General features: G+C 38.4%; 1 protein-coding gene across 1 annotated transcript in view; it reads left to right on the top strand.

Annotated features, from left to right (window-relative positions):
* The window catches only part of cfap20dc (CFAP20 domain containing), a 41108-nt gene that overhangs the window by 13439 nt on the left and 2512 nt on the right, over window positions 1-25157 (top strand). Inside the window, exons 8-10 of the mRNA XM_084745094.1 lie at window positions 9990-10349; window positions 13443-13685; window positions 20372-20433. Of these exons, the coding sequence (XP_084601220.1) occupies window positions 9990-10349; window positions 13443-13685; window positions 20372-20433 (665 nt within the window). The remainder of the gene's footprint in view (window positions 1-9989; window positions 10350-13442; window positions 13686-20371; window positions 20434-25157) is intronic.

Consider the following 25157-nt stretch of genomic DNA (forward strand, 5'->3'; position numbering starts at 1 on the left):
AATAATTCAGACTTAAGAATCTCATTTTGTTGTGCAGCTGATTAGTTTAGCTTTAACACATTTTTTGCATCAAAGTAATGTATTCTATGCACAATATCAAAGACAAAATCCACCATAAGACGCAAAGACCTTGAGAAAAACAGGTAGATTTCCAGAGCATCTTTAATGGAGCCAAGTAGGATACAATCTCTAAAACATTAACAGTGAATGTCAGGTTTTGATATTAGTAACTCAGGTGCTCACTATTTTCCTTCAGCATTGTGTGCTTATATGCATGTCAGACTGGTTGGCAAAACAGTATAAAAGAGCTTGTGTTTGAAAAAATGTGATTCTTTCTATAGTGACCTTTGTAAACTGCAGGTATGGTCATCAATTTCCCCAGCTTTCATTTTTCTTTAGATTTTGCATTACTCTTTGGTTTGGGAAATAGTTTTATATCTGTATTCAACTGTGTTGAATGTGCACAACCTTTTCAATTTCCTTTCCTGCCATTTTAAACTGTTTACAAGCCAAAAGTAGCCTATTATTAGTTTATTATCAGCAATACCTGCTGCAACTACTTCCCAAAACAAAACAAAAAAAGAAAGACAGAGAACAATACAAGTCGCTGCTTTTGGCAAGGTAAGGGGAACTCACATGACACACATACATACACACACACACACACACAGGTTGTGTGTCAGCGTGTTTAAATGATAATGTAGCCTTTTCAAATGCTGATTTCAAACGCTTCCCTAATAATGAGCCTATCAAAACACTTTGAAATGGAACAAACACTCACCCACCAAAGGAAAGCATTGCCCTTGACTAGTGGACTATTATGTGCAGTGTGTTCCTTCTTTCTTTTTTTTTTCTTTTTTTTTTTTTTTTTTTCAAAAGACCTGTGGTACTCTACTGTTTGAAGCAGGACCATGACCAGGCATCTGAATACTGTAGGTGTGCGGCAACCATGGGCATGTGATTAGCCATTTAAACTGGAAATTTGGTCCTTTGCCTTTGATATTGCTAAATGTTAAATAGTCTATAGGGGTAGTTATTTTATTCTCCACTGTTGTATGTAAAAAAAAACATCACTGCAACTTGTAAGGGAATATCTATTGGCATTCTGGGAAATTAACTGATAGCATCTGTACTATAGCTGCTTCAGTATATGTAAACAGCTGAGGTTGAGAAAAAATTCATGCCCCCAAAAATTTAATTACAGCTTTTCACAATGAAATAACGCCTAAAGTATGTCTGAAGGGGAGATGTTTAAAGGACCACTTCTTCAAATTAGCACATTAAAATTCAGCTGCCACCACTTTGTATGGACTAGGGTTAGAGGGTGAAGAAAGAAGCATGTAATTTCATTCTGTAAGAGCAGAGTAAGCATTTTGATCTTGCGCTGTGTGCTGTATTTTGAAACGAAAAGCAGAAAGAGGGGCATTTTTATGTTTTCTGGCTTCCCACCTACAACTTTTTTGTGAGATGGTCATTTTTGAAGTGACTATTCTCGAGAGGGTGGAATAAGAGAGCCAGCCCTGCTTGTAATATCCAAATAAAAAAAGTTTTTTTTTTCTAAAAGGACAGAAATGGCTGTTCCCTTGGGTATCCACAAAGATCATATATTAGATAACCACAACTTTTTCAAGTATAAACTACACTCCAACAGGCAAGCTTATGCTGAAATTTCTTTTGTGATAGATATTTATGATGGCTGATGGAGCAATGCTATGTCTGGTGGAGCACAGATCTACAAACTGCATATTGCCAGAGATATGCTGGAAACACACTGGGGGATACCCAGAGTTATTGTAGCGTCTTCCCATTCATCTTACCAAACATGATATGAGAAAGTTAATTCAAAGGTTTTTTGACCTCTAGTCATACTATAAAGCAGCTTTTCCATGAGTCTGTATCTGTTTTGTTTTTCTAGTGCATGCCCACAAGCACGTACATGCGTGACATGACAGTCCTGCCAGTGGTGTCACACTACTGCGCTGATCTGCATTTGGATTTAACACACATTAAAAATAGAATTTTATGAGGAAGGAAATGCATTCAGTGCATATGTTAGACATCAAATATACATGGTGTTTTAATCAGTGAACACTATTTTAAACAGAACTCTTGTTTGTTGACAAGAAAACTCAACATGGCAATTTCATTTTTTTTCACTATTTATCTCAACTGTTCAGTTTCGCTGTTTTTTACCAGACTATTGCTGGCTTACTAAAATAGTTTAACCACCTGTCTTAGTTCCATTGCCAACAAGAGAAACACATACCTATTTAAAAGTAACGGGACACTGTGGGTATAAATATAACATTTCAGTGTTTTCCTGTGCATCAGCAGCAGCTTGCTCCGTTGGACTTCAAACCAAATCAACTCTGTCTGTGTGGCAATATAAATATCACTTAACAATACTATTGATCAGATAATCAGCTTTGAAGAACGAACAGAGGAGTTTTGTTCAAAAAGGGATTGAAATTGCTTTTATTGGCATCAGGAAAATTGTTAATTACAGATGACAAAACAAAACAACGATAAAGATTTGTTTCCTCGATAACAGGAACTGTGGCAGGGAAGGTCAGGAGACGTTTGTTGACAGTCTAACCAAATTATTTCTGTGCAGTAGCAGCCGTGGTCTGGTTCCACTGTTTGACATTTATGGCCAGATGGCCATTTTATGGCTGGACTGCAGCCAAGCAGTGGCTGGCCCTTTAAACACAAAAGTCTGTCACAGTTTTGATTGTCAAAGTCAATCAAGTGTGGCTGACTGATTGATGAACTTTGGCCATTGTTTGGTTGATTACTGGAGTTTCACCATTGGCTTTTGCATTGCAAACATTAGTTCAGTACATTAGCTAAGTCCAGATTCTCTTCTTTCCATGATATACTTTTATAATGAAATAAATCTATTTCATATACATTTTAAAATCATGGTTTGTTGTGTTCTTTATCAGTCTATAAATGTAAATATCATCACAATTCTATCTGTAGGCTATTTTTGTAAGTTTGGGTTTGGGTTTAGAGGAGACACCAAATTTCTCTTTGGTTCTCGGGTTGAGAAATCCGAGCCCCTGGTATATGAGCATTTCTCTATGGCTATGGCTGCTGAGTTTATCCTTTGCTCATACTGAAGCAGGACTTAAGACTTTTAGTCTACCCCCCCATTTCTCGAGAAACTGGAAAACTACATAAAATTTACGGCTGTGAGAAGCAGAGACGATGGTTACACACTGTAATAGTCCAGCATACAGCAGAGCAGGAGAGAAAACAGCTCTCCGTACACCAAGTGGTGCAAGGCAGAGGGCACCGTTAAAGTACCCCAGATAACAGTCACTTTGACAAAACACTCAGAGTTAGTCATAGAAAAACGAGAGGCATCCGCAGATAGAAATTGATGAAAGAGCAGGAAGAATTAATAGATAATTAAAATAGTTATTATTAGAATAAGTTCTTTCAAATCAAACATCCTGTTCTTGCAGCTGCAGTTTGCATTTTTTGACTCAAATGTAGCTTATTCACAACATGTGATGTGGTGCTTCAGCACAGTTCAATGGGACAGGTCATCCCCAAATCAAAAATACATATGTTCCCTCTGGCCTGTAGTGCTATTTATCCATGTATATATTTTTGGTGTGAGTTGCAGAGTTTTGGAGATATTGACTGTAGTAATGTCTGCCTTCTGTCCAATATAATAGGACTAAATGACACTCGGCTTGTGGTGCTCAAAGCACCAAAAAATACATTTGAAAAACTTAAAACCAGTGTCTCTTTCCAAAAATAATGACCCGGTTACCTGGTTCCTATAATCCACTGACCTTGTTGAAAGCACTTTTTTTGTAGGAAGTATTTCTTTCTGCATTAGAATTTACTGGAACTGCTTCAGAATCTATGGAACTGCTGTCTTTCCAATTATTATTGGATAGAAGGCAGACATCTGTATGGCCAATATGTCCACAACTGCAACTCTCACCAAAAAAATCTAGATGGACAAATAGCACTGCAGGCCAGGGGGAAAATATGTATGTATGTGTATGGGGATGATTTGTCCCGTTAAGAATAAATAATACTTAGACTATATACGGTCCAACCATATAGTAGATATTGACCTTGTCTTGATCCACTAAAAATATGCACACTCATTAAACTTACTGAGAGAAATTCCAACAAGACAGCAAGAACAAGTCCCAATAACAGTAGTAAATGAGGTAAGAGGATTGTTGATATTCCTGTTGATGAAAATAGAGAAGAAGGCATATTTTGCTGAAGTTATTTGTTAATTTTAAATAGTCTCTCTTTAAAGATGATTTAGTGAATCTGAAGATTTGTTTTTCTCTGTTTGAGCTCAACTTTCCTGCATTCTTTTTTCTGACTTGTGACAGCTGGGGTGTCTCTCCATGGTGCTTTCTGCTCACTAAAGATGGCTTGTACCTTTCTAGGTGCAATAGCGTCAATAACTTTCAGAAATTATCAAAGAGGGAGTCAACAGAATCTGATGTTAAGCTTATTGACAAAGACATAGCCTCCATAAAAGGATTTCACTGTTGTCCCTGACAAAAGATAACAGAAAGCAGGTCAGTGAAGTTGTCAACAAAATCCAAGGACCTTGAAGGGCTGTAAATCGTTAACAGCAGGATTTTTGGTGTGTCTTTCAACACAGTGCAAAGCCATTCAATGGAGGCAACATCACAACGTGATTACTGCTTGCACTGAAATAAGACCCTAAATATAGCAACAGCACCACCACCTTTCCTGTCAGATAAAGCGATCATAAAATTAAAGTTTGGAAGGGCTGACTCAATGAGAAGTGGTGCAGTGCCAGTATTATCTCACCAGGTTTTGGTTAAATGCATGAATTGCAGATTATAGGTGGTGGTGAGACCATTAATTAAAAAGGACGTGTTGGTAAGAAATTGAATATTCAGCAGAGCTAACTTTGTAGAACCTGTGGAAGGAGCATGACTGAGCATGATGTGATTAACAGGTTCATTATCAGCATGGCAACCAATATTTGTTTGTTAGCGTTGACATAATCACAGAAGTGTTAAAGAGTTTGTTTCTGTCTTTTTTCTTTTGGTTTTGTTTTGCATTTGAAACAGAGGCTAATAAAAACCATCAAAAAGAAATGATAAAAAATGAAACCAGAAACTTTTCTTTTGTGGTGAGCAGACAGACAGATTGAGACAGGTGAAAAATCAAGAAACTGGTAACAGATTAGCCAGACTTGATGACTGAGGAAGGTGCACCATGCTGTTACCTATCAAGACAAGAATAGAGGAAACTGCTGGCATACTGGGTCCCAGTTTGTCCTGGGAACATTTGTGAGTGCCATCGTTCTTGTAGCCTGGATCTAATTGATATCAGTAAGAGCTTACTGCATTTTGTGCAAAACCAGTTGTTCTAACTGGCCAGTAATGGGAGGGAAAAATTGGAGTATAGTGGGGGTAAGGAATGAAGGGTAAGTTTGGTCCCAGCAGTGGCCAACTCTTTCATTTGGTCAGGCCATTTCATCAGGCTGAGATGGCTGCTCTCCTCTGAGGTATCTGTTGTGTGGTGTTATGTCCTGTCTTGTTTTGATTCCTCTTGTATCGTGTCCTTGGCAGGGGAGCAGATGGGTGACACAGGAAGTAAAATGGATTTGAGATAAATGCTTTTACTCCTGACTTGTTGAGACCAATTCCATCTGGTGTAAAGAGGTGTCCCAGAAAGAACTAAAAATTGTCAATATACTGCACTGTATGGAGGGTACATGCAGTTAAAAACCACATGTTTAGTGCTAGCAGTCTCTGGACTCTTCTGACTGGCATTGGTGGGCCACTGATCAACACCTCAATATTCAAGGAGTTGAATGTGTTCAATAAATCAGTACTTTCACCGCCATTACTCTCTATGTGCACTATGTTTTTCACAGTTGGGTGTGCAGACAGAATATGTTGGATTCTTTCTATTTTGTTAGAGAACAGATCTTTGGGAAAACTGAATGTTTTACTGTTCATATTGCTTATGCCTTTTTCATCTTTAAAAGCGAAGTTGTCCACAATCAGAGTTTAAGGTCCAGCTGTTAGTGTTTCCTATAGCATTTTGCTTTCAGCATTACTCGTAGTCTTTACCCTGCTGTTTGAGGATGAGACAGAGATCCAGGGAGCACAAATCACATTCAAGCTGATTGTTGGGAAGGTAGTGCTAACTCTTCCTTTTGCAGCTGTCCATAACTAAGCACAAAGGTTGTTGAGGTGCTCTGCCTGGATGGTAGTGCAGGCCAGCCAGTAGCATCTCAAGTCTTAGGGTAAGGGGCTCTGACTGTCATTTGTCTCACCATGTCACAGGGAAGTGATTTATTCTTAGGCTTTGCACCAAGAGCCAATAGGAACCAAGAGCAACACTAGTTGCAAATTTATTTCCACACAGACAGCCCTCCTTTTTCTTAATAGTCTTTTTGGTCTTAGTTAGGCATGTGTTAGCATTCTCTTATTCTCCATTGTGCTGAGGTAAAGTGGTATCACTCCCACGCAGTCCATCCACTTCCACTTTTACTTCTAATCGTTGTGTCTTAGTTTCAAGCACTGCAGTTTTCTGGAGGGTTTGTGAAAGACCCCAATGGGGAAGGGGGGCATCTTGCTGCTAACAGGTATCAACTGATCCGAGGTTTCCACTCATTGCAGTTCAGTATAGTGATACAGCAAAAGGCTTATGTTGTTTGTAGGCTATGAGTGTTCCTGAAGAAGTAATAAAACTGTTAAAAATATGGTCATAGCCTCTGTGCCCCTCATAAAGTTAAACCCCAGTGATATGTACATAAAATAGGTTTACTCATGATGAAAATGGCATTGTAACTGCATTATAAAACTTTGCCGCCCTCCTTTCTGACTTTCCATGTTTTCCTGGAAGTTGTAGCAACTATTACACAGCAGGGAACACAAAGTTACCATAAATAAATTATGGATTTATCTGGGTTTGACCGTTGTTGGAAATACATATACAATCATATAAGTCTAGCATTTTTAGACATTTTTAATACAGGAATGTCACATCTTGGTGGCATCTAGCAGTGAGCTTGCAGATTGCAAACATCTCGTCTCACCCTCCCCTTCTAAGCGTTTAAGAGAACCTTGTGAAAAATGTGAAAGGCCCTTCTTGAGTCAGTGTTTGGTCTGCCTTTTCTGGGCTACTGCAGAAACAAACCAGGGAAACATCGTGGCCTCTATGGAAAATGGGACCTACGCCTTTTATAGATATAAATGGCACATTGTAACTTAAGAAAACCAAAACAATAAAAGAAAATAAATAAATTAGATGATAATACACATTTAAAAACATACTTATGAATATCATATTCAATTTTTGCCATATTCTGCCAGTAAATCCCCATAAATCTTACACACTGGACCTTTAATTCGATGTACACTGTAAAGTGAAAAACACGCAACAAAGGTTTTGAGACAGATTTTAATATATTGCCCAAGCTTTGGAGTGCTGTAAGAATTTTTTTGTAAGCCACCATGTTCTGCCACCCTGGCTATAATGATAAATCAGAATGTGGTTAGTAGCCCTCTGACACAAGTTGGCCTGATTTTGATTTTCATTCATTTGTGGCAGGTTGCTCATTTCTCAACTTGGAGCAATATCATCTTTCAAGGTGTTGCATCAGGTTCATGCAATTCTTTTGAGCTAACGTTTGTTCTTAAACATAGAGAAATATTAAAAGCAAAACAAAGCAATGAACATTCAATGTACTACTCTGAATTGTATGAGATACAGTAGACCAATGTTACATATTCAGGGTAATAGCATTATTTTATTGCAATAATAACTGAAAGAATGCAGTAGTATAGTAAGCTGTTGCAATGACACTCAAATACTAGCCAAACAGCGCATAGCTATGTGCCCTCAACACAGGCTGCCACACGCACACTTATGCACATGCATTACAAATCCACATTCTGACTACCACACCCACATAAGCCCTTTTAATAATACATGCAGTCCATTGTTTATTCACTTGCACTTAGGAAAATGATAAAGTGTGCAATGGAAAGAGAAAACAAATAACATATGGTGCAGATGAGCTAAAAACCTCAAGGGGCTTATGATAACCTTTCACCCCAAAACAAAGCTCAGAGATGAAAGAAAACACCTCAAAAAGAGATGGCAGAAGTAAGAAACAGAGACATGGAGAGTCTTTCAGTTCTGAAGGAAGCTTCAAGCTGTTTAATTCATGAGAGACAATGTGTATATTATGAACTTAAAAAAATGTAGGTTTGCTGGCATTAAGTATTCCTCTGTATTTCATGGAGAATTGATAATCCTGGTGTGAACATTTTGAAGGTCGAGTATTAACTCAAATTTGAGTTAGCTATTTGTCAAGCTAAGGTATCAAATCAAGTGATCATTTATTGATGGCGCAGAGAAACACCATTAAAGGAACACTCCACCAAAAATCTATGTTTTGAATATGAAACACTCACCCCCTGTAGGCTTGACAACGGCAACTGTGGTCAGCTTTGATTCAGTTACAATGGACTCCAACCGCGACCCAGTTTCACTGCGGAAGAAAATGTATCAGAAAAGGCCAAAGAAACTTTCTCTGTCCACAGATGCGCTCAGTATGTATCAAAGCGATCATGTTTTCTCCAGTATGTCTAATTGCTCAGCTTTCGTGGGCTGCTGGCCTTCTACTGCATGTACCTCCTACACTTGCATTGATTCTAAGGATGGACATTTGGTTTACGTGTGTAGATGGTGACAGAAGTCTTTTTTACTGCAGGAATATGAAAAGTTTCCTTGGGTATTTTTTTTTCTGTGAAACTGGGTCACAACTGGAATCCATTGTTACTCCAGCTGCAGTCCTCAGTAAAGGAGCACGTTACAAATGTATCTGAATCATGCATCTTTAAGCCTACAGGGATGAGTGTTTGATATTCGGAACTTTAATTTTCAGTGGAGTAGTCCTTTGATGTCGAGGGAGAACCGTGTACAGTGCCTGTATGTACAGTGTGTTATGTAACCTGATTGGTAGGTGACAAATTTTGAACCACATCATTGAGTGTTAACTTTGGATCTGAAAGTGGGAAAGATTAGCTGACTTAAAGAGAAATGCCATTAGCCTTTTTATAAGTGAGGTTAATTTAAAGCTAAGCCACCAACACCTGGTCAATCCCAATGACTGTTTGCCATCTCATTATCATGTTTCATTAAGCACACATCAATCTAAAGGGCAAAAACAACATCAAAGTTTTTCAGCTGACGTCAGCAACATTAGAAACAGTCCACTATGTACTCTTGGTCATGACCAGTCATCCTTTTTACCAGGGCTGAATTTTATCAGTTGAATCTGATTCGGCTGTTCAGTACAATGATTCGGCCCGTTTGTTTTCCAGTTCAGTGCCACGCTGAACTCCTGCATCAGCCTTCATGAGTATGTTTTACCAGTAAAATTAGTTTCAAACCTTTCTTCGTCATCTGTGATGTGAAACTATGAGATTTCCACACATACAGAGAAAGTGAAAGAGTGCGTCTTGCTGCTGCACCACTTGCCCTGCATTTCTATCAGCCTTCTCTGCTTCCATCAGTTAGTTTTGTGGTTTGTGGTGATTTTGAGACTGTTTATAAAGTTTACAGTCTGCCATGCAATTGTATTTCTCTGTATACAATGACGTGCTAACATTCAAAACTTGTTTACCAACCACTGCACCTCAAGTTTCACTTTCTCTCATCAGTTAAGGGCATATTGTCATATTGTATTTTTTCATTAAGTGTGCCAGCTAATGTACAACTATATTTATGATTCTTCACTGAAACTTTATCACCGTGCATTTTTGTGAACTTCTACCTGATTTATCCTGTTATTGTAATGCACACACACTGACAAAACGACTGCTCGACTTAAAGAATCTCAGTCAACTAAGCACACAGCATAACTGATGATTCAAATCTTTGAATTTTATTGTGTGCCAATCATTTTAAATCAACATTTGTCAACTAAGTCCCTGTGTTTCTTTCAGGATAACAGCTACACCACATTCCAGCATCAAAGAACCAGTGTTGAGTCCAACCCTGCCACTCCCAGGTCTCTCAATACAACTATAGATGTGCAGCTTGAAGTCCAAACTGAGTCTCAGAACGTTGACCAAACAGCACCAAACAAGCTCAGTCCTACCACCGCCAGTGTGCAGTCTCAGTCCAGTGGGAGAACTGAACCAGCTGGGATTGTCCCCACACGCTGCCTCTCACCCAGTGTGACTCCCAGCAGACAGGGACACAAGTGTGGCCCATGTCAATCAGAGGTAGTGAAGAACAGCAGTGTATCACTTTCAAGGAGACTCCTGCAAGAAGTCCAATTACATGACTCCATACAGCACAAGGTACGCTTACAGTATATCTGCAATTTACACAAACACCAGGCACCATCCGGAGTGCTATGGTTCTTTACAGGTTTTTTGTGACAAAGAGACGAGCATAAAAATGACTATTATTTGAAAGTACATAATTAAATGAATAGCTGTGGATTGGCCACCACCCCTAATTACCTCCACTGTGAGATGCCAATGTTTGATGCTGCATTATATCCCCACAAAGACATTGCCAATTTGGATAACCTCTCCCTGTGTCAACACTCACACAGCAAACATGCTCATTATTTATCACGTAGATGTCACACATATCCACAAAAACAACCTTGACATTCCAACAAACACCTCCTATATTTTCAATGGCAAGCTGGGTTTATCACTTTGCATCATTAATGCCTTTTGATTTCAAGATTTACATCATTGTTGAGGAAAAGAGCAAGCACACTTCTGATTTGAAGTTTTGGTGAAAAGATATAGTCTTTAGACCAAAAACATTCAGAAAAAAATGATAATTTAATCAGATGACTGTGTTAAATTAAAAGGGATGCTCATAGTCTTAAAATCAAGGAGAATTAACTACAGAGAGGCCTGATCAAGCGCATGTTTTCATTTTATGGCCCACAAATTTACTTTATAGTCTTGAGTCTTAGCCACACTCAAGAATCCCTGTAGGCAACTGTTTCCACAAAAAAAGCTTTAATAAATCCTCTGTACATGATTTGCCTAGCACCAAACATCAGACAGATATTTCTTTTTGTCAGGAGTTGATGGAGATCACAATAGAATAAAAACTGACTGTTTTTATGCTCTTCTTTCAAATTTGATTCATGCAGCTTGGTTAGTTTCACTGAAAGGTGTTTATTTACAGTGACAGCACCCCACGTCTTCAGTAGATGGACTTGGTTCCATTCTTATAATTTACACTTTTACTTTTTTTTTTTTTTTTTTTTTTTTTTTAACACACAATTATATTCGTCTTCAGCTGCGGATGAGCAGAGTGGGTTTGGAAGCCTTGTGGCGATTGTATGCCTTATTAAAAGCTCTGATGGTATTCTGTCAAGCTGTCTCTCTTTGCCCATAATAATGCGTGGTCACTGCTGATTTGGACAGCTGTGGAGGGCTTGTGAAAAGGTTCGTAAAGCCCTGCTGAGATAGATCACACTATGGTCTATTACAAATTGAGGTAGGCCGCAGCTCCGGTTGAAAAGATCCAGGATCAGAGGATAGTCAACTGGAGAGATCACAGGGCCTGAAGGCAGATCTGTCACTTGGCGGTTACTTTCTGCATTTACACAACTCACTGCTGAGACATATCCCAGCATCCTTCATCAGTGCAGCTCCTGACTGTCGATTTGTGCCAACTCCAGCAGGCAGCATGCAGAGAAGGCTTTGACTGAAAGGTTGTCAGCGGAATATGACAAGGAGTTTGTTTCCCTCCCTGCAGCCCTGGTTTATTGACTGCCATTGATTCGACACCAGGGCAACACCAGGCTTTCTTGCATTTCGTCACAAATCAAGTTAGCATAGTGCTTTATAGATCCACTGTTACAAGACATTTCCTCAGAGGGTCAAAACAATGAATTATGTGCAGCACTGCCTTGAGCTCTGTCTGGGACTACTGTCTGCTGTTTTTAGATTGACAGTATTTTGTTAGTTGCACAAAACATATCAACTTTGTGAGCTGAGTGTGTTTGTGTGACTGTGACTCAGATTCCACTAAAACCTGGCATTAAATTGTGATCTGTATCCAAACATGTTATCCAGGTAAGGAAAAACGCAAATGGTTTACTTCACGGAACCATGTGGGAAGCCGTCCATAGAAGCTGTTTGGTAAAGGGCGGGCACTTTCAAGAAAATCCCTGGCAAGTGACTGGATGAACCATCTGTCATGTCTGACACGGGTTGATTTCAACTAGTCAGATCAACTCAGCAAAACTGAAGCTGAAGAGCAAAAACATCTTTTCCAAAATGTCATCAAATTTGGTTCAAATGTCAAATTGGACTCAAGGATGAACTGGTTAGGCTTTGGAGGTCAAAGGTCACTGTGACCTCACAAAACATGTTTTTGGCCATACCTCAGAAATTCACACATTAATTATGACATCATTTCACACAAACATCTAATAGGATAAAATGACATAACATTACATTTTAGATCCAAAAGGTCAGAGGTGAACTTCACTGTGACATAATAATGTTCAGCTCTCTCTCAGTCCTAAAATTGTCTCTAGGTGAAGACAACATGTCTCTCACTGGAAATTATTCATTGGAATCATACATGTCAATGTATAATGCCAAAAAATACAATTAAAACCTTTTATTCAATTCATTCAAAGTATTCACTGCATATATTATCTAAGTCTGGACAAACAGATGATGAATGGATTGAGGTAAACTGTAACTTGACTGCTTGGTTGAGGCATACAACTGCAAGGTGATAATTTTAGTTAGCTCATATAAAATATAGGTTGTTAGTCACTTTGTTCACAGACCAAGCAAGCGAGAAGGCTGAAAGAGAAATGCCTCTAATTACTGATTGCCAATCTATTCTGTGCCATGAAAGCCCCAAAACAGAACTGCATAAAAGATGAAAGCAATACAGGTGGGACATGAATGCTATACAGTAAGAAGGACCTGTGTGTGCAGTGGTGTATGCTGCTCTCTGTGCAGCCGATCTGTTGTTAGCAGACATAATTTATCCAGTCACAGAGTAGTCTACACACTGGTACAGAAATACACCAGCATAAACTGACACAGTGTTTTTTATACAAAGAAACAAAGAACTTTATGTATTTCATTTGCCAAATGTACAAGATGGGGACAAATTATTACTATTTGTCGAAGAGTATCGCAAAGTTTTTCCCAACACAACAACTCACAAAAGTTGTTACTGCCACCTCAAATTATTCATGCGTAGATTTCGCTCAGGAGGATAGAGATCCCATTTCAATAAGGATAACGAGAGTGCGTTTAAAATACCAGGGGCTAACACAAAGACGAGTTGGATCCATTTTAATACCAGGTGTAGATGGGGTTTAAGTGCAAGTGTCATTGGAGATGAATTCCAATTAAATAATTTCTGTTTTGTGGGTGATTGTTTTAAAGGAAGAAGAAAAAGACAACACACTAAAGCCTGTTGATTCCAGCGATTCCAGTTTACACCTTCTTAGTAGTCTACAAATGCATGGGGATGATGAGGAGGAGCTTCGAATGCTGGCAAGTTTAAAAAGGGAGCAGGAAGAAGATGAATGTAGAGCCTCGGGCCTCAGTGCATCTCAGATCCACCAGTGTAATGTCAGCATCAGCATGAGCAGTGACGACACCTCTACCTGGACCCACATTTCCACGGTCTGTACTACCATTCTCTGCTGGCCTTGATCTTTTTTTGTTGATTTTTCACTAACAAGCAGCGCTCGTGTGCAGCTCATCTACTATTTACAATCATTAGCAGGTTGTCTCTCTTTCTGTCGCCCGTCTGGAATAATTTTTTTGACCCTGGTTGATCCCCACCCTGACTAATTTCCATTTCAAGCCCCTAACTTATGCCACCATAAGTGCTAATGCACCTCTTTCTCTGGCGTATTTTCTGCATTACAAAAGATTATGGAGATAGAAACACATTAATTGGCCTCTTACAGCTTTTAAAAGTACACTGGCATAATATCTACCGTTCCCCCAGTGACTTAAAATTATTTAGGTCATTTGAAATTATCCCCAGAAGTCTTTCTAGAATTCAAAGATGGTATAGTTTGCTCTTGGCCATTGAAGGTCATTTAGATCTATGGTCCATTAGCATAAACACACTGCACTTATGAAGAGAGAACGTTGCCCTGCCTGGCCCCACTGGGTCCACTGTAGCATCCCCAGTGAATACAATAATTACGGATGCTCAAGTTGTATGCTCGTTACACACATGCAGGTACTTTTTAATATACAGAGATCCAAGCAGAAAACAATGAATACTGATATTACCACAGGGATTATCATCTCATGGTTCCTTTTTGAGGACACAGTGATGTGGTCACCAACAATAACACGTAGTATCTTTAGACCTTGCAGTCGGCACAGTTTTCCACAGGGACAGGATGAGATTTACATCTATCTTCATCAAACCCTGAAGTGATGTTTTCAAAATCGGCTACAGCGCTTTACAATTCTAAATACAGTACATATGGCAACAGCACCACCATCAGCATATCAAGAAAAAGCTTCCCAATAAAGGAGGAGGAAGAGAGATAAAGACAGCCATAAAATTTGAAATATAAATGTAGTTTTGGTGATATTCTAACAAACACAACTTTGAAAGGGACCTAATGAATGTCTGTGAAACATAAAAAAAAAAACAAGATGTGTTAGTTACTGTCTGGGGCTAAGATTCATCCACGAGAACTGACAACCTATTTCTTGTCCCTGGATGCTGTGATTCGAGTGGCCCTGCTGTTGTCATCCCTGCTGTTACTGCCTGTATGTCTGCTGGCTGCTGTACCAGCCCAGACGTAACTCCACCCCGAGTGATCATACTCTCTGCTCCGGTTACTAGGTTCAAGACTAAGAAATATCACATTGTAGGTTGTATGATTGTGTGAATATAGATTTCAGACACCTCAATAAGTGGTTCTGAATTTATTCTCTGTGTGGGCAAATAGCTGAACTGTCCTGACATCTGATTACAGATGATAGATTGAAGATAGAAAACACTCAAATAGTAAAACTCTAACCAAAATCTTTATAATAGCATAGACAGGGGTTCTTAAACTTTTTCAGGTGGAGACCCAAAAGAGAAAATTGGTGTCACTCTGGTGTAACTTAAGAAACAACATCTGCATTTATGTTTCAAATCTGTTTTATTGAGCCAAGGAAAATTATACTTGCATAATTTGTTGTGCCAACGCTTTATTAATTCTTAATATGAACTGATAAAGACCACAACAAACCAGTAATTAAAATGTATATGGAATGTGTATATTTCTCACCACCTAATAACCAACCTGCAATGTTAACTGAAACGCTACAGTGCTTTTAATTTGAAACACATACAGGAAGTGTTGAGCTTGTAACAGGGCAAGCAGGAGTGGATCAAAATGAGTTTTTTTTTACTAAAATATTGTAGTGATGGCCCACATTTCCCATCATGCCTGGGCTAACTAGTCTGTTACATTAGCTGTTTTATGTTCCAAAATGCAAATGTTACTTTTTGTTAGTGTTCGCACCCCATTCTATGCAGAACATCTTGGCTTATATTAGTAGTCAGATTGCCATTTTTGTGCTGGTTTTTAGTTTTATCCATTAGTGACTAGGGTTGTTCCTGGTGACAGATTTCCCAGTAGATTAAAAAGAAATTTAAATTTAGACTGGTCAACTAGTATAAAAAAACAAAAACATTTAAATGCAGCTCAAATGTGTGGCACTATTGCATAATGAACATTGCAAAATATCCTACAAAACATGACAGTGATTCATTAAATGTGCTATTTTTTCAGACTGAGCAGGATCACAGAGTCAGTATTTTTAAAGTTCATGTCCCCTGTATTGAATTTCAATGACGGTCTGACAATACTGACAACAGCTTTCCATCTCTTATTTCAAACTGCCTGTCACTGTTTTAGGAAAAGTGGTTTGCATTTTACTTCACCAATCAGTGACCCCAAAAAAAACAGGTCTGTGAACCATCTTGGGCCGCAGCCCTAAGACTGGGAAATGCTAGTACAGCATACTCAGCCCCTCTTGGCCTTTCTTCCTTCACAATGAATTTGTGTCAGCTGCAATGATGGTGATGTTGAATAGTTAGTTTGGCATAAAGGTGAGCTCATCAAATGCATCTTTTAATCAGATGAAACATTAATTAAAAGTCTCAACCATATCACTCCTAATAATAAGTTGGATTTTTTTTTTTTACAATTAATTACTGATGAGAGCAGTGTGAAGGACTAAATCCAATCTTAGAACATTTTTAAGAATTTAATAAATGAAATAACAGATTGACATCTTGAAAATCAGAGTAGATAATTGTCAGATTTAGCTTTCTATATAAAGATGATGAGGCTGTTCTTCTGCTGTCTAAAATTCTGCCAGTCAGTGTTTGTGCCAGGAGCTCTCGCTGTAGATCATTTTATCTTTCTGTTTCAAACAGCTACAGCAAGTTACAGGGTGAAAACCGGGGATTTGATCTATTTCTTGATTCTAAATGTTTTGTACAGAGCATGATTGGCAGCAATGAAGGTGATTTTATTAGAAGAGTATGAATCTGGTACACACCACTGAGGGATTTTTTCCAAGTTAGGTTGACCATAAGTTGTCATAGGGGGTGGTAAATTCAACGTGGAATTAATGAGAGTATCTCTCCTGGTATTAATCTTCAGAGCAAGATCAATGTTCTGGAAAAGTGTTAACTAATTATACAGTGAACACCTCTGCAGACAGATACATGTCCTTTACTTTTCCTGTCACATCTAAACCCTTATATCCAGCAACATTTCATGTTCAAGTCTTCATGTGAGCGCTGGCATTAAGCCAGGTTTCTGTGAGGTCTGTCCGGTGTAGTTTCACTTAATAACACAAGTCCAATTTTGGAAGCAAGCTCCTTACATGAGGCTGTGCAAGGCTGAGTCCAAGATATTTCTTAAAATCAAGGGAGGGTTATTAATATTAGATGTGTTAGGAGAGGAAATAATATTTGGAGGAAGAGAGTAGCGATATGACTGAGATTCACTAATGTAATACTGTGTAGCCTGCAATTATGCCAGGGCTTTTGTGAACAATAATAACAGTATATGAAGAATAAAAAGCAGGAAAACAGTTGCTAGAGTGATGCTGATCCATTAGCCACCACCTTGAAAGTGCCTTGATAAATAAGGCAGTAAGATGGATGTTAAAAAGAAATTATCTGGCACTAGCACTGTGCTCTTGAACATCATTGCCAAACAAGTCTGTGCGGCCCAGAAATGCTGCGCAGCTTAGTTTTACAACCAAATGTTTTGAACTGAAGGTTTCGTCTTAGTTTTATGCCTCCTTAACAGAGGGCAGGCAAAGGGCCAGGAATGGTAAAGTCTACGGCAGTGTTGATCAGAGACAAGACATAGAGCTTTTTTAGGTTTACTGACTGTTGTAGTGTCATTTGGCCCAGCTTGCAGGATAACAGATGATGCACTAGGGTGGTTATATAGAACGGGAGGGATTGTGGCGCACCAGAATAGCTTTAAAGTGACACTTTGGATTATTTTATATGGAGTTGTATGAAGTACTACAATTGTCAGTGTAGATGCTGGTTGACACAACCCCACTTTGGCGAAGCATAGAGGTGTGCCAGCATGGAAACTAAGCAATGACCTGCTGGGGACAGGGTCAGCAACAAAAGGTCCACCTAAAACAAAATTAATATCAGTGTTAATTAGGGCTGTGTATTGGCAGGAATCTGGTGAGAAGTATCACAGCACAGGAGTTATAGTCAAGTATACTGCAATACATAGCAATACTATTAGTAAGGTGATATATTGCTTTTTTAAATCAAATTTTAGGAAAACTGTCATAGTAAACATAAAAACACTACTGTATGCATAAAATCTGAATTTAAACACAACACAAAATGAACCACTGCCACAAATCTTTGCTTGTGATACAGTGCTTTTGTGAATCAATGTGGTATCACAAAATGTAATTGCGATACTCAAGTGCATCAACACCTCTGCAAGGTAAAATGGCTGATTTCAACTATGGAGTTTGGTTCCTTTGGAGAGAGTGACATTTGGCTTATATAGCAGTGGTTTCCCATCGAACAAGGCTGTCTGAAGGAAAGGTAAAGTGGTGACAGTATTCTAAATATAGCATACACTCAAAGTGATATTGATTTTTTTGCGTGGACCTTTTTTAGGTGGCTAAAATACTTTTGTTGCTGTCCCTGTTCACAGCAGTTCATTGTTTAGCTTCCTGCTTCTCCTAACTTGGGCCTGACCAATCAGCATCTATTGTAGCTAATACATAATATTGATAAATACCTCATACAACCCCACTTGAAATAATCAGAACTATTCCCTAAATGTTTGAGCATCAGTCAGCGAGACTGGTTAAACAGTTCCTAGTAACATCGAGAAGTTGGGCTGGGTCGAGGATCTAGGCTCAGCCAAACCTGATCAGTGGCAACCCCTCAGCCAACACCTATCCTGAGTTGTTCTGGGCAGCTGTACAGCAGGCAGTGTTTCAGGCAAGTTACCCCACTGAGTCTGCTGCTACAGGCAGCCAGAATTGCTGTGTTGAGCCTCCTGACCACATTTAGTTGTTGGATCAAAATAAGTAATGCACTCCTGTAGCAGCAGATGTGTGTGTAATTCTTTTAGACCTAAGTGTTCCCTTTGATTCTGTAGTTCATATAAGTTTAAATGACCATTTGAGGCACTAGGTTTAATATTACAACTCCTTCCTCCCCAAAAGAATTTTCCTCATCACCTCACAGGTAACTCATCATCATCAGTACATATTACCAGTAGAATTCCACAGGGTACAATTTTAGGTCCCGTCTTATTTTTAGAAGAGGATTATATAAAGAAGGGACTGGAGCATGCAGATAGCGAAAATTTGCTTAAGAAATGCAAGGACCACAGCTTCAGCATAACTGCTTCTTCATCAACGTCATGTAATGTAATAGCCTTTAAGCAGGCACCAGACTTAAATAGCCTCCTGAGGCTATAATGTGGTCTTTAGCTTTGACAAGATGGAGAGGCTACTGCACTTGTGTTTCTTACAGCTGAATATTATTATTGAAAGTGACACAGTGACACCATTCTTATCTTCTACCTCTCATACTCTCAGCTCACAGAATGCAGCCGTTAGTGTTTTAAAAGGCCACAGTCACAAATACAACCTAGCTCCAATCCTTTGTTACCCTACAGCGCTTAGAGTACATCTAAATTGCTGTTCAGATTATAAGATTTTACGGATCCCTTGATCTTGGTTCGTTCACCCTTCATTGTTCACCCATTTTTCCCTGCCTTTAGCTGCTCTTTCCATTTTCTCTTGTGTTTTTCTGCAGTGATCTTTCATACTTGATTTGTTAGCCTGTTAGCGCCGTGGCACACACCACAGAAGAGTACTTTTTGTCCCGACCTGAACAGGCTGCACAAGGATTTCCATAAACTGTAGAAGCTTAATTTTTTTTGTGAATATTTCCCCTGTCTAGTTTGGGGCTGATGTTCCGGACAGTCTCTCCACGAAAGACATGTTGCTCTTCTCCTTACATTTAAAATTGAGTCACGCTTGGTTGAAAGAGAGAAATTAAGTGGCAAGATGACATTGCTGACTTCTCTGGCCAAGCTTCAGTAGACTATGAATAAATACAGCATAGAAATAAATAGAAATGTACATTTTCACATGTCTCTGTGTTTTGATGCAACCTCTATTCCAATAAATGAAACTATTTATATAGGACCTGTCATATACAGTAGGTTAGTGCAATTCAATGTGCTAAACAGATGACTGACAAACTGAGACTAAGATAGAACAAGTGTAGACTTTAATAGAGTGGAAAAAAAAACTATAAATAGAAAAAATAAAACAAAGATTAAAAATAAAGAAAATGACATACAGCAAAATAGATAAAACCTGGACTAAAAACTAGATCAAATAGAATACATATGAGTACAATGCAACAATTGCTTTTAACATTACAAAATTCTGTGTGCACAGCAGTGACAAAATGACCCGTGGCAGTTTATTTGTCAAAGAAATACACAATTTCTGTTGAAAGACAACCATCATTTGTCAAGCAATTGAGCTTAAATAGATGGTTGTGGACATGATAGACGTCATTACTGAGCTATATTGATTGAAACGGGCTGCTCTGTTCTTTAAAATAATTTCAGTCTGAGGTGCTGTGATTGTAATATTAATTCTTTTTATGCCCCAACACGTCACATAGTGGTCTTTGAAAACTAATGGAGATAATAACTAAATATTGATGATAATTTGTGGAAACATTTTGTAAGGGCTGTGACATTTTAGTGACATTTTTAACACAACTTCTTACTTTTTCTCTACTGATCCAGCCAGCTAATCAGGGCCATCACTATCAGAGGGAAATGAAGCCCCTCCTGCAATCAAATCCCAGGTAAGCAAGCATGTGTCACACACATTTGTAGCAAGAATACTCTGCTGAGCTACAAATTTGTATCTTTATAATAAAACGTATGCTACAAGACACAGTTGACATAGTTTAAGAATAGAAACAAAGGCTTGTACTTGATACCACACACACATTTTTATGTGTTTTCCACATTCATATGTGGCTATGAATAGAGTTGGCTTCTTTAAAAAGAACTGACATGCTGTCACCTAAGGTTTTTCAGTACTGGGTTGTTAGTAACCATAGTTGAGAAAATTGCAAGCCAAACTGATGTATTTCGTATATTTCCTGACATAAAATGTCCTTATGTAGCCTGCATTTGTATTTGGCATCGGTGTACGTGAAACTCACCCTGAAATTTTTAATCAGATGGTAACCAGTGACTGCAGAATTAAAGCTAAATGTCAACAGTCAGATAGATATGCAGACTGGGGCTTATCTTGCTCACTGATGAGTATAAATAAATTGGAAGCATGCCAGGTTACTGTAGTTTTCTTCTCCCTTAACTGCTGTTGTCATTTTTGCAAGTACAAATTATTTCTGACTTAACAACCTCATAAACAACCTAACATTCCTGCTTGTCTGGCAACTTTTTTCTGACAGTAACTATACACTAGATAATCAATGTTAAACAAAGAGTTTTTGGTTCAAATCCTTGTGAATCAAAAGCAAGGCAGAGTTCTGCATGGCAGCGCCTCTGTAGTTCATAATGCAAAGCAGCCACAAGACATGTTTCACCTTGTTTTACCTACCTACAGGTTAAAACCAGAGTAAAGTTAAAGTTCTAACTTGAAAAAGAAAACATATTGATGAATGGGCTTACATTACTGGAGGAGGCAGGAGAACTAATAACTCCTGGTTGAAATATCTGTGAAAGTGTGCCCAGTATTGGCCTAAGGTACATATATTCAACAAAAATATAAACATAATAGTTTTGTTTTTGCTCCCATGTTCATGAGTTGAAGTTAAAAAAAAAATCTAAGACTTCTTTTGTGCATACAAAAGGTCTGTTTCTGTGAAATTTTGTTCACAAATTTGTGAAATTTGTGTGAAATGAGCTCCAAGGTGATCCACCCACCTGACAGCTGCAGCAGATAGAGATGCTGATTAAATGGTATGATTACTGCACAGGTGTGCCATGGCCTGGTCACAAAAGGCCACTCTAAAATGTACAGTTTTACCTTGACAGTCATTTATTGGGCACTGAACAATGGATAGTTCACATAGGGCTACAGATAACTTTTTTCCTAGAGGGGTGAAGTCATGACCTGCCTTACCCTGATATTCTTACCCTAACCAATCACTTCTCATATCTAAACCTAACCAGTGCAACCAACAAAGGCAAGGAGTTATTGCCAGTTCGAGGCTAATGTGAAATATATACACATACATAGTTTAGTGCCTGATAAATGTCTTTTCATCTCTGCTAGGCGTAAGCCTGGACGGGATCATGTGATGGCTTGCGTGTGTACGTGTGTGGGTGTGTATGCTTTTGTGAGTGCCTTATGGACCTGAAGCTTTTCTGCAGCTAATCTTGCACAGAACACATCTGCCTAACTTTTTTTTACGCATATTATTAACTATATGCCGTAGGACCTTGGTAATTCAGAATTTTGAGGCGTGGCTGGAGTCATCCCATTCTTGTGAACATGATATCTCAAGAACGCCCTGAGGGAATTTCTTTAAACTCAAGAACAAACTAATTAAATTTTGCTGGTCAAAGGTCACTGTGACCTCACATCCATCCCACTTTCATAAAAACAAAATCTCAGGAACACTTGAAGGGAAATTCTTCATTTGTACAAATGTCCACTTGGACTCATGGATTAACTGATTAGATTTTGTTCACTTTGACTTCACAAAAAATGTTTTTGGCCATAACTCAAGAATTCATACAATAATTATGACAGAATTTCACATGAGCAGTGGAGAATAGTAACTAATTACATCTAACTATTACATGCAAGTACATTACATACATTAAAATAAATGTATTTGTAACCTGTTACAGTTACTGAGGAAATATACTGCATATAATAAATTAGAGTTGATTACAGGTGATCACAAAGGGGTTGCTTTCAAATACTCTATTTGGGTTGCCTGGTTGAGATCTGCACTCTTCTAGTTTTAAGATAAAACTGCACATTTGTGAGTGTCCTTTTATTGTGACTAGTCCAAGATACACCTGTACAATAATCATGATGTTTAATCAGCATCTCTATCTGCCACACCTGGCAGGTGGACGGATTATCTTGGCAAAGGAGAAGTGCTCACTAACATGGATTTGAACAAAATTGTGAACTGTGAATTTTGGAGAAATAAACCTTTTGTGTGCACAGAAAAAGTCTTGAATCGTTTACTTCAGCTCATGAAAAATTGGAGCAAAAAGTGTTGTTTGTACGGTATATTACTGTTGAATGTACAATGTTAAGAAGAACACATACAGTATCATGTATCCACCGAATAAACTTGAGGTTGACAAAGTGAAATAAAGGAAAGTGGGTACATCAAAAAGGTAAATAATACTCTATCAGAAAACATCCCTCATCATGTGTTGAATATTAGAGATTGTTGTTATTTAGCAGAATATCAAAGAGCATTTTTTAAAGGATGTTAAATGGTCCTCATACTTTTCAAGGCAGATGGGGATGTAATTATGTACAGTGTAACCCTGTAATTGACATTTACATCAGATCAGAAAAGTACCTGACAGGGAAAATAGCATGGAGTCAAGCTTCAAGTCAAATAGCTCTCATGTTGATCTAGAAGACGAGGCAGACAAAACTCTTCAATACTATCATTAATAATAAAATATCAGACATCAATTTTGGGAGCATATTACAGTTTATAGCGCAGTCTTAAATCCTGGGCAGTATCTAACACTGACTTTCAAGCTCTGTATAACCATCTCGTGATCTGACTATGGCAGTGTATGGTGTGTCTCCCCCCCCCCCCAAACGTGGACAGTTCTGGAGACCCTGCATCGCCTCACTGCCCGCTATTGCAGAGGCCTGCCTCTGCACATCTCCATCTCTTTGTGGGTGTACACAAGCATGCAGCATGTTACAAAACAAGACAAAGACATTGCATCATAGTTCCGCTACTCAAATTATGCAACCAGCCTCCTCTCTAACACGTTTGATTTATTGATGAAAAGCAAGGTAACCTGATGTGAACACGTGTAGACTCCCATGTACTGAAATATTTAGGTGTTATTGTTTGAAACTGATTTTAAAATGCTAAATTCATGACATTTGATCAACAGCGAGGACGAGTGGGCTTTTCTTTCCGTCATATATCAGTGTTAACATGGTTTTAGGGCTGTTTAAAATATTCAGTGAGGTTATTCTGTTTGATTGAATGTCCACTGAAATTAATACTGCTATTGACAGACACCTCAAACATACTCCCCGACTAGTCTCACACAGCGCTACAGCAACCACAGCTGTACTTCTGAAATTAGACTTCGAAGCAAGCCTTGATTTACATATTGAAGAGCAGCTGCACAGGATTTGTCGTTGTTTTCTCTCCTTTTCTTTTAGGCATTGCATTCTGAGACACCCTTACATTGAATTCTTTCATGGTATTTTTTTGAGCATCCTGGCTTCACTGCAAGGCTTCCTCGCTGTTGAAAGCTACAGTTTTCTTGACAGCTAAAATGTTCCTGTTATTGTGCTTAATGTTGCCAAGGCTTTTCTAGCATTTTTTTAACATGCTTCTTTGCGTGTGATACTTGTGTCTGCCTTTAGCTGGTATACCGAATTTGAACCCACAAATCAGGCTGTCAGAGAGACCTTGAGAAGCAATTCAATTGTTTTACAATAAACACAATTGTGAAATTCAGTACGATTGCCAGAGTGTCAGACAAACACAGTTGCCTTGATTCTGTTTCAATGTGAGGTATTTGGAAAGCTTAATTTCAATATACTTCACCGCTGTGCAAAAACAGTGTACTTGCTGAAATTAAATCAACCTAATTTATTCCTTTGATCACCGGTTCCTCCATATCTAGATTATAATGACTTTAAAATCTAAGAATTTAATCACTCACGTTAAGTCCCCCTTAACGATTTCAAGTCCAATTTGCAGCTCTGTAGCAGAGGCCTTTGTCCTCGAAAATTGCTTCCATTAACTTTTGTACGATGTTCCTGCCTATCACTTAGTCAAAGGGGTGTTAGAATGGGGTAAAAGCCTTTGTTAGAAAGAAAAATCATAGCCTCAATAGAGATAATGTACTTGATCACTTTAAAGGCATATGGTTAGAAACGACGAAATTTCTGATTCAAGTTTAAATGCATGAAAAGATCTGATGAAAATTAATCAGCCTTTTTTCCAAGTGTTCATTTTCTCATTGCTTTTTCATTTTCACAGGGATGAATTTAATCTATGGTAACCATAGTAGTTAGATGTGTATGTATAGGTCTATTTCAGCTCTTATTCAAATGAAAGCTGTGCATTTTATCTTACTATTTCATGCATGCATTTATGTGTTATACAGTTCTTTGAGGCAGCAACTTTGGTATTTTTACTTCACTGGTGCAGTTAGTTCCAGTTACCACATCACTTAAGGTAGATGTAGGTCTGTTGTCATAGTATTTGTGGTAATTATAAGGAAATTTCATCTATAAAAACCAAGATCCTGTGACATCTACAAGAAGACAATTTCTGAAGAAGACAACATCAATTATTGCAGTTCTTGATGGTGAGAT

The sequence above is a fragment of the Lutjanus erythropterus genome, chromosome 2 (assembly GCF_056507025.1).
Source record: "Lutjanus erythropterus isolate fLutEry1 chromosome 2, fLutEry1.hap2, whole genome shotgun sequence".
Taxonomy (NCBI): Eukaryota; Metazoa; Chordata; class Actinopteri; order Lutjaniformes; family Lutjanidae; genus Lutjanus; species Lutjanus erythropterus.